The 10,000-nt window shown below is 43.2% G+C and overlaps 2 protein-coding genes across 5 annotated transcripts in view; one reads left to right on the top strand and one right to left on the bottom strand.

Annotated features, from left to right (window-relative positions):
• LOC125297247 (NACHT, LRR and PYD domains-containing protein 12-like) overlaps positions 1 to 10,000 on the bottom strand; it is a gene marked incomplete in the record, with an annotated part of 868,465 nt that overhangs the window by 736,118 nt on the left and 122,347 nt on the right.
• Positions 1 to 10,000, top strand: part of LOC125297402 (leucine-rich repeat extensin-like protein 5) — a 78,729-nt gene that overhangs the window by 25,275 nt on the left and 43,454 nt on the right. For 2 of the 4 annotated variants that reach the window (XM_048247774.1, XM_048247775.1), the window contains exon 3: positions 9,134 to 9,247. In XM_048247774.1, the coding sequence (XP_048103731.1) occupies positions 9,134 to 9,247 (114 nt within the window). Of the gene's footprint in view, positions 1 to 3,453; positions 3,529 to 6,919; positions 7,060 to 8,913; positions 9,028 to 9,133; positions 9,248 to 10,000 lie in introns of those variants that run through there. The other 2 variants (XM_048247770.1, XM_048247773.1) reach the window with 2 other exon arrangements.

Raw genomic sequence — 10,000 nt, 5'->3', positions numbered from 1 at the left:
GGTTTTGCAACTCAGGGAATTCCCAAAATGCTGTGAGAATTGGCTCACGTCTGAATGTTCTGCTCTTTTAAGAGACAGCACTCCACCTGACCCAGAAGCACAAGAGCCTGCTGAATCCTCAGGTATGAATCTATGATCAATATTGCCATGTTTATATTGTATTTTTGTAATGCATTGTTTTGTGTCCCCATTCAGGAACTGGCCTTTGGGATTTGCTGGACCCACATGTTTCAGAGACCAGGAAGGTGAAAAGTGCCACTGCAAATGCCACTGTAGAGGTGCAGCAGTACTTGAGTGAGCCAAACATCCCACGCTCAGAAGACCCACTCCAGTTTTGGGCTCAGCACAAGCACGTCTATCCTCATTTGGATGTGCTGGCCCCAAATATTCTGTGCACACCAGCCTCCTCTGTGCCATGTGAGCGGTTTTATTTCTAAAGCTGGTGAAGTGGTCAGCAAGAAGAGAAACAGACTCAGCCCTGGCACAGTGGAGCACATTCTATTACTGAATAAAAATGACATTTCATTTCTGTTCCCACAAACTCGTCACCAAGCACTGTTATTATATGTCCTCAAGCACCATCACTGACTTGTCCACGAGCACTGCTATTGTCCATAATCACCATCACTGACCTGTCCACCATAGCTGACCTGTCCACCAACTGAACTGTCCACCATAACTGACGTGTCCACCATCACTGACCTGTCCATAAGCACCATCAGTGACCTGTCCACGAGCACTGTTATTGTCCACAAGCACCATCACTGACCTGTCCATGAGCACTGTTATTGTCCTTAAGCACCATCACTGACCTGTCCATGAGCACTGTTATTGTCCACAAGCACCATCACTGACCTGTCCATGAGCACTGTTATTGTCCACAAGCACCATCACTGACCTGTCCATGAGCACTGTTATTGTCCACAAGCACCATCACTGACCTGTCCACTGAGCACTGTTATTGTCCACAAGCACCATCACTGACCTGTCCATGAGCACTGTTATTGTCCACAAGCACCATCACTGACCTGTCCACGAGCACTGTTATTGTCCACAAGCACCATCACTGACTGCTGTCCACGAGCACCATCACTGACTGCTGTCCACGAGCACCATCACTGACTGCTGTTCACGAGCACCATCACTGACTGCTATCCACGAGCACCATCACTGAGTGCTGTCCACGAGCACCATCACTGACTGCTGTTCACGAGCACCATCACTGACTGCTATCCACGAGCACCATCACTGAGTGCTGTCCACGAGCACCATCACTGACTGCTGTCAGTGATGGTGAAACTGCAAACGCATGCCAGTAGAGTGCTGAAGAGTGCCTCTAAGGAACAGCTGTATACTGCAAACGCATGCCAGTAGAGTGCTGAAGAGTGCCTCTAAGGAAGAGCTGTATACTGCAAATGCATGCCAGTAGAGTGCTGAAGAGTGCCTCTAAGGAAGAGCTGTATACTGCAAACGCATTCCAGTAGAGTGCTGAAGAGTGCCTCTAAGGAAGAGCTGTATACTGCAAACGCATTCCAGTAGAGTGCTGAAGAGTGCCTCTAAGGAAGAGCTGTATACTGCAAACGCATTCCAGTAGAGTGCTGAAGAGTGCCTCTAAGGAAGAGCTGTATACTGCAAACGCATGCCAGTAGAGTGCTGAAGAGTGCCCCTAGTGGCAAACAGGGATACTGCAAACGCATGCCAGTAGAGTGCTGAAGAGTGCCTCTAAGGAAGAGCTGTATACTGCAAACGCATGCCAGTAGAGTGCTGAAGAGTGCCCCTAGTGGCAAACAGGGAAACTGCAAACGCAAGCCAGTAGAGTGCTGAAGAGTGCCCCTAGTGGCTTTCAGGGAAACTGCAAAGGCATGCCAGTAGAGTGCTGAAGAGTGCCCCTAGTGGAAAACAGGGAAACTGCAAACGCATGCCAGTAGAGTGCTGAAGAGTGCCCCTAGTGGCAATCAGGGAAACTGCAAACGCATGCCAGTAGAGTGCTGAAGAGTGCCCCTAGTGGAAAACAGGGAAACTGCAAACGCATGCCAGTAGAGTGCTGAAGAGTGCCCCTAGTGGCAATCAGGGAAACTGCAAATGCATGCCAGGGTAGAGAGTGCTGAAGAGTGCCCCTAGTGGCAAACAGGGATACTGCAAACGCATGCCAGTAGAGTGCTGAAGAGTGCCCCTAGTGGCAATCAGGGAAACTGCAAAGGCATGTCAGTGTAGAGAGTGCTGAAGAGTGCCCCTAGTGGCAATCAGGGAAACTGCAAATGCAAGTTTGTGAAGAGAACAGTCAGGAGGTCACCTGGTGGCAAACTGTGAGACTGCAACTATGTAAAATGGTAGACACCCATATTGTAATTTAGTGCCCCATCAATATGTAATATTGTAACCCCCATCAACAAGTAATATTGTAACCCCCATCAATAAGTACTGTTTATTGTAACTCTCCACTATAAGTGAGGGTAGCTGTGGTGTATGAAAACATTGAGAGGGAAGTGTGAACAGGACTGTTTCTGGACTGGCCAGCCGGCACTCTGTCCTTCTACAGCGTCTTCTCGGATCCACTCACCCACCTGCACACGTTCCACTCCACATTCATTGAGCCCCTCTATGTAGGGTGTGAGCTTGGCTATTCAGACTCTGTGTCCCTGTGCAAGATCACTTAGTGACCACACGCTGCACAAGCACCAGGGTCCGCGGAAGAGACCAGCTCTCCTGCTGCTGGTCATTCACATAGAATTTATAAATCAGTTGTACATGTAGCATTCTACATTCTGATGCATGAACTAAAAACACATGTTGTTGTCATGGTGACGGTTCTTCATAAGTTGATATGTGTAGAATAGGCCTGCTACATTATGTGCATAATTAAGCATTTATTTGAAATGGGTAGATTTTTAAACTTGAGCTCTGGTAATAATCTCAGCCATGTTTTAGGAAATCTTCATGTTCAAACATAACCAACTAGCTTAAATAATAATAAAACAGCATTTCATTATTTTTATAGTTTATCTTCCCTCCAGTTATTTTGTGACTATAGTTTATCTGCAAATATAAGGCCATCTACAGTTTTAAACACATGATAGCCTAGAAAAATAATTGTATATTATATTGGCACAGCGTGAACTATAAGATTGTCCGAGAGTTTGTAAATTCAATAACTTTACTAGAATCAATTTATAGAAGATACAAGAAATATCTGCAAACTCTCTGTCTGTGCAAAAAAGGTTTTTACTTTGAATCTGCGCAAACTTTCGGTTGGCAGACCTTCTTCAGGCAGAGTAGATCCTAGCCTATTCTTATTTTTTATAAGCTAGGCTACCTACCAATCCTGGGCCTCGACAGATGAGCGGTGATGTTGCATTTTATTCACTGGAATCAATTTAGCCTACTTTCATTAAAGATACCATCTAAAACGCTTTTGACAGGGGGAGGGACTTTTAAGTAGGTCTAACCAAAAGCGAAAGTACATAGTCAGACTCCGCGTCAGTAAGTTTGTCTTGTAGGCTATCGAGATCACACAGTTTGTAGCCTAAGGTAAGAGACTCACTATTTATGTTCATGTCATTCACTTTGTGTTTTCGGTATGTGGAATATTTGGAATAAACTAATTAGAATTTCGTTGCATGAACTTGTCGTCGTTGTTTAAGATTTCCGCCTTTATGGTAGGCAGGCCTTGCCTTAACAAACAAACCACTAGGCTAAATGCGCGCTTGCTAAACATATAAGATTCTGAATAGATTATATGTCTTAATTTAACTACATAGTCGGCTAGCATAATATGACGAGGTAGCCTACTCTTTTGCCAGGTCCAGATTATGGCATCAAGCACAAAATCGTCGTGCGTAACTAGATAGGCTAACCTACAGGTGCTAGCTTGAGACCAGCATATGTTTGCATAGGGACATGTCCATACCAATATTTTGGGGTGGCGAAATTGTCCAATACTTTAGCGAAGTCATTCATATTATTTGTTTTATTGTGAAGTCGTTAATTCCGACGCGTCCTCATAAAGTGAAGTACAACCAGTTTAGATGCTGTCATTTGATTGGCTGAAACCTGGAAGTATCAAAACATAAGCATAGGCCTCTTGTCGCGTTAGTGGCAGACACATAGGAGGCATGCAGGTGTGTGGACAATGATCTGTCTGCCAGTAGGATACCCCAAGAAAGGGTAAAACTTCAGATCAGTAGTCATATTCCCTTTGTCCTTTAGCATGCACATGCTGCCCCTTTTTAGTGGATCAGCTAGGCCTATACACCAAAAGATAAGATGGTTGTAGTAAAAACTATCTGGATGAGTATGTGTATTGTATTGAGTATGTGTATGTTAGGGACCTTTAGGGTCAGTGGGGCTTACATGCTTTTAGGGTTCCTACCCTTGACCTCTGACCCCATGGGCCTGGTCTGTGATGACCGCGCACTTAATCCAGACCTGACTGGCATAAAGCCATGCAAACTAGACTACAGTGGCCAAAGACCTTAATCTGTACTGAGGAATTGACTTTATAATATAATAATAATAATAAGCTTTATTTGTATAGCACCTTTCATACACAGAATGCAGCTCAAAGTGCTTTACATTTGAAGCATGTCACACAATAATAGTCAGTCAGTCATTATCAATCACTTTTCTTTGCTGTTTATGATCTACTCAGCAACATATCAAAAATATAGAAAATGACATGTCATAAGACTGGCAGCCTTAACCCTCTTACCCCCACAAGCGCCATATATGGCAACTGTGGCAAGGAAAAACTCCCATATTCCAGGAATAAAACCTTGAGCAGAACCTGACTTAATAGGGGAGCCCATCTGCTTCTGGCTGGCTAAGCCTCCAATAGTAGCAGATGTAGAATAATCTGAAAATGTAGTCTACAGGATAAGATGAGTTAACTAAAAGCTTTCCTGTACAGGTATGTTTTCAGATCTTTTTTTAAAATATTTACTGAACTTCGCCTGCTTGATGTACACAGAGGCAGGGTGTTCCATAGTTTGGGGGCATAATGGATAAAACGCAGCTTCTCCACTTTGTTTGTGGAGCACTTTAACGATTAAAAGATTAGAATTGGATGATCTAAGTTTCCTTTGTGGTTGATAAGATATTAAAAGCTCAGAGATATATGAAGGTGCTATGCCATTCAGAGCTTTGTAAGTAATTAACATAACCTTAAAATCAATTCTATAGGAAATAGGAGCCAGTGCAGTTCAGCCAAACACAGGGGTGATGTGTTCTCTCTTCTTAGTCTTAGTTAAAAGTCTAGCCGCAGAGTTCTGTATGAGTGCCAATTTCTTTAGATGTTTTTGGGAAGACCAGTGAAAAGTGCATTGCAGTAGTCTAACCTGCTAGTGATAAAGCGTGGAATTAGTTTTTCTGCATCTTGTTGAGTTAAGAAGGGCCGCACTTTGGCAATGTTTCTCAAGTGGAAATAGGCTGTCTGAGTAACTTTACTGATATGGGGCTTAAAACTTAACTCTGCATCTAGGATGACACGAGGCTTGTTACTTTTGATTTGACCTGGTGTGCCAAGTTCCCCAGATTACTAAGAATAATATCTCGCTTTAGTTTTGGTCCAACCAGAAGTACCTCTGTTTTGTCATCATTTAGTTTCAAAAAGTTTTTGCTCATCCACTGATTAATGGAGGTTAGGCATGCAGTGAGGGAGCAAAGGCCATCTAGGTTAGTTGGCTCCACAGAGATATACAATTGGGTATCATCTCATGTAGCTGTGGAAGTTTACATTATGCTGACTTATGGCGTTTCCCAATGGAAGCATATATAGAAAATAGCAGGGGACCAAGGCAGCTCCCTGGGCCCACACCAAAAGGCAAGTCATGTTTTTCAGATACATGATCTCCTAGACTGATATAAAAATCTCTGCCAGTAATGTAGGTTTGAAACCAGTTTAGAGCATTATCAGAGAGACCCACCCACTTCAACCAAAGGCAGTGAATTAGGATGATATGATCAATGGTGTCAAATGCGCACTCAAATCCAGAAGAATAAGGATTGAGACTTTGTTTGAGTCGGTAGCTAGTCTGAGATCATTGACTATTTTTACTAGAGCCGTTTCTGTGCTGTGATTTGATCTAAAACCTGATTGGAATTTTTTCAAGGATACTGTTTTTAGTTCCTGGAAGGTATTTAACTGATTACAAACAACTTTTTTCAAGTACTTTGCTCAAAAAAGCGATAGATTTGATATAGGCCTGTAGTTGCTCAGATTGGTATGGTCAAGATTTGACTTTTTAAGTAAAGGTTTCACAACAGCGGTTTTAAAAGCAGTTGGAAATATACCTGTTTCTAATGAGGTATTTATTACCTTGAGAAAAAAGGGAGCTAAGCTATCATATACTTTTTGAGGAATGTAGTAGGGATTGGATCTAAAACACATGTTGAGGAGCCGGTTTGAGTTATAATTTTACCAAGCTCAGATTGAGTAATAGTGCTAAAGGACCTTAATTTTGGGGGCTGTTTTGGGTGTACTATCAAACATATTACTTGTGTTACCAATAGCCTCCCTTATAGAAATGACTTTGTTTTTGAAGAAGTCTGCAAATTCTTAAGCATCTTAGAGAGGATGCCTGGCTGAGTGTATCAAAAGGTGTTTGTGCAATAGCCTATCAATGGTAGAGAACAACACCCTAGAGTTTCCACTGTTTTCAGCAATTACCTTAGAGAAGTGGTTCCTCCTCTCATTTCTGAATAGCTCTATTATAATTTGCATTTTTTTCTTTTAGAATGGCACGGTGAAACTTGACTTTAGCCAATATAGGCCTACACGCTAACATTTCTATTCAATATGTGTCTACAGCTGAATGATCGAGTGCTAAAAAAAGATAGCGGTTTATGTTTAGCTATAATCTATAGTATGTGGTGACACATGACACAAGACCTAAAGCTGCATTTGTCTCATGTACATTCCTAGAGAGACTCTCTCACTGCTGCTAGGATGAGTGTCTCTCAAGAGAGAGAGCAGGCTGCAGGTCACAGTGAGACACTCAGACCAGAGTCTGCAGCACACAGCTGTGTGCAACAAAGCAGCAAACCAACACACTCTGATGGAGGGTAAGTTAATCCACATATACAGTACACATCATACACTGCTCCATTCACTCGAAGTTCTGTGATCGATATCAGACGGTATAACAGACCGCTGTCAAGGAAAATGAGTTTTGTGCTTCTAATTCACGTCTTTCAAATCACTCCGCAAATACTGGAACTTTATTCAAAAGTGAAAGCAGACGGTTGATCAGCTGTGTTCTAAAGAATGTTTGATTCAAGTTCAGCGTGTGTTGTGAACTATTTGTTTATCAGCAAATGCAACAATGAAATGTTAACAAATATATGTAGGCTAGGCTAAAGAGTCATATCATGGGGAGTTTATTTTTTTCCGTTTTGGCAAGTAGCCATGTAATAAGCAGGATAATGTATAGAACGCCGGTCATTATCGGGAAATAGGTCCCTTCAGGGCAGAACAAGTCTGGTTTCGCCCTGCCAAAAATCATTTTGTGGTGATCGATTTTGATATTGTGATGGGCTGCCACAAATTAGTCAATGTATAGGAAACACTGCATGGTCTGAAAAACACCCAAAACTAATACATTTCTATAGCTATTCTCCACATTGGGGATGGTGTTTTGGTGGTTGAAATTTTCACGCCATCCCAAAATGGATCACTTGGTCATTATGGATGCTGATCATGGATCACTCTTCTCCAAACATGCACAACTCAGCTAAACCTTTATAAAGGCACATCTGGACACAGATTTGAGCTTTCACCGGACATTCACAGGGACAGATTGCTGTTCAAAAGGTGCAGTCTAGAATCATTGTGGAGACATGGAGAGGCTTGGTAGGTATTAGAAGGACCATTTGAGAGCTGTGAATGCAAATAAAGATGTTTCCATTGATTATTTAAAAAGGTTATGAATAATTTTGGACACGCCATTTTTCATAAAAAGATGAAAATGCTTCTTTCTTTGATTCCATGTTCTACCATATTGTCTTACAACCTTTTGACATGTGGTAGTGTCATTTTCAGTCAGAACAACCATATTGATAAAGAGAAAATCAACAATGAATCAATATTTGCCAGGGGTATGAATAATTTAGTTCTTAACTGTATATGTTATAGAAAGCAATGGGATATGCTTGTAGGAATACACTTTAGTGTGTGTGTGTGTGTGTGTGTGTGAAGAGAGAGAGATTCATTCTAAAATGGAGCATGTACAGTATTGTTGTAATATTACTGTAAGTGTGAACAAATTGTTGGATTCTCTGGTTGTTGCGTTGTGTTTTAGTTCTAATGTCTGTATTGAAGATGGTCAATAAAGCTTGACGGCGGGATCAGGATCGGCGATTAGATGATGATTTATTGTAGATGGTACAACAATGAATAACAGAACACAGGCTAAGTCTCAAACAGTAAAACTGTGCAGAGTCTAACAGTTGTGGTTGTTATTAGAAGTGGCTGCTGAGCCTTCCGACAGAAGATGCTCCTTGGGTTGCTTCCTCGATCCGTCTCCCAGTCAAAAAAAAGACAAAGCCTGTTATACTAAAACACAGAAACGTCAATCATGCCAACGTGGCAGGTGCCAACCAGTGTACAAAACCCGGCCCTGGCCAGATGGAGATACTAGCCTGAATAGGCAGACATGCTGTCTCCCTCGGCCCATGTTATCACTGATGTTCCTCGGATGTTCCTAAACATCGGCCTGTATGACCTTCCTGCTGGTACACAGGCCTAAGGCACAGTTATGTACAATAATATGGACCTCTCCCTGTTATATACTACACACAGAAGTAACATATGAACACATCAGAATACAGTAAGAATACCCCAGAATTCTACAAAATGCAATCATCCGCAGAGGAATGAGTTGATATTGTTCTGTTTCTTGTGTCTCCTTATGTAACCAGCCCACAGACTCCCAGACCTCCATCTCCAGTGCCCAGCTGTATGTCCATGAAGAGTGATGTGTCCATGAGGGATATGCCGGACTTCAGTAGTGGACCAGTTCCATCAGGACTAGAGTGAGTTTAGAAATATAGGAGATCATGCAGACAGATACACACACACACACACACACACACACAGTCCTTATTTGTCATTAGGTTTGTTGTCTCTTTGTGTTTGCAGCCCACAGACTCCCAGACCTCCATCTCCAGTGCCCAGCTGTGTGTCCATGAAGAGTGATGCGTCCATGTTGGATATGCCGGACTTCAGCAGTGGACCAGTTCCATCAGGTCTAATGTGAGTAGTCATCAGTCTCTAGACATGTCAGTCACATGAAATTTTACTCTCTCTCTCTCTCACACTTTTCAAAGGGGCTGGGCGACAAAACCATACACTCACACACACACACACACACACACACACACACTCACAGGAGGTGACACACACACACACACACTCACACACACGCACTCACAGGGGTGGCCACACACACACACACACACACTCACAATCACACCGCCACACAGGAGGTGACACACACACACACACTCACGCACACACACACTCTCACACTCACACTAGCACACTCGCGCACACACACACTCACACACACACACTCTCACACACACACACACACTCGCACACACACGCACACACACACACTCACAGTAGGTGAGACACACACACACACACACACACACACACACACCTCGCACACACACACCACACACACACAGGAAAGGTGACACACAATACTCGCACACACCGCACACTTCAAGACACACACACTGCACGCACACACTCGCACACTCACACACACACACACACACACCACACTCACACAGGAGGTGACACACACACTCTCACACACACACTGCACACACACGCACACACACACACACTCACAGTAGGTGAGACACACACACACACACACTCCCACACACACACACACAGGAGGTGACACACGCACGCACACACACACACACACACACAGGAGGTGACACACACACACACACACACTCTCACACACACACACACACTCACACACAC

This window comes from Alosa alosa, chromosome 7 (genome assembly GCF_017589495.1).
Source record: "Alosa alosa isolate M-15738 ecotype Scorff River chromosome 7, AALO_Geno_1.1, whole genome shotgun sequence".
Classification (NCBI taxonomy): domain Eukaryota; kingdom Metazoa; phylum Chordata; class Actinopteri; order Clupeiformes; family Clupeidae; genus Alosa; species Alosa alosa.
Note: the sequence above shows the minus strand (reverse complement) of the source record. Positions and strands in the feature narration are given on the sequence as shown.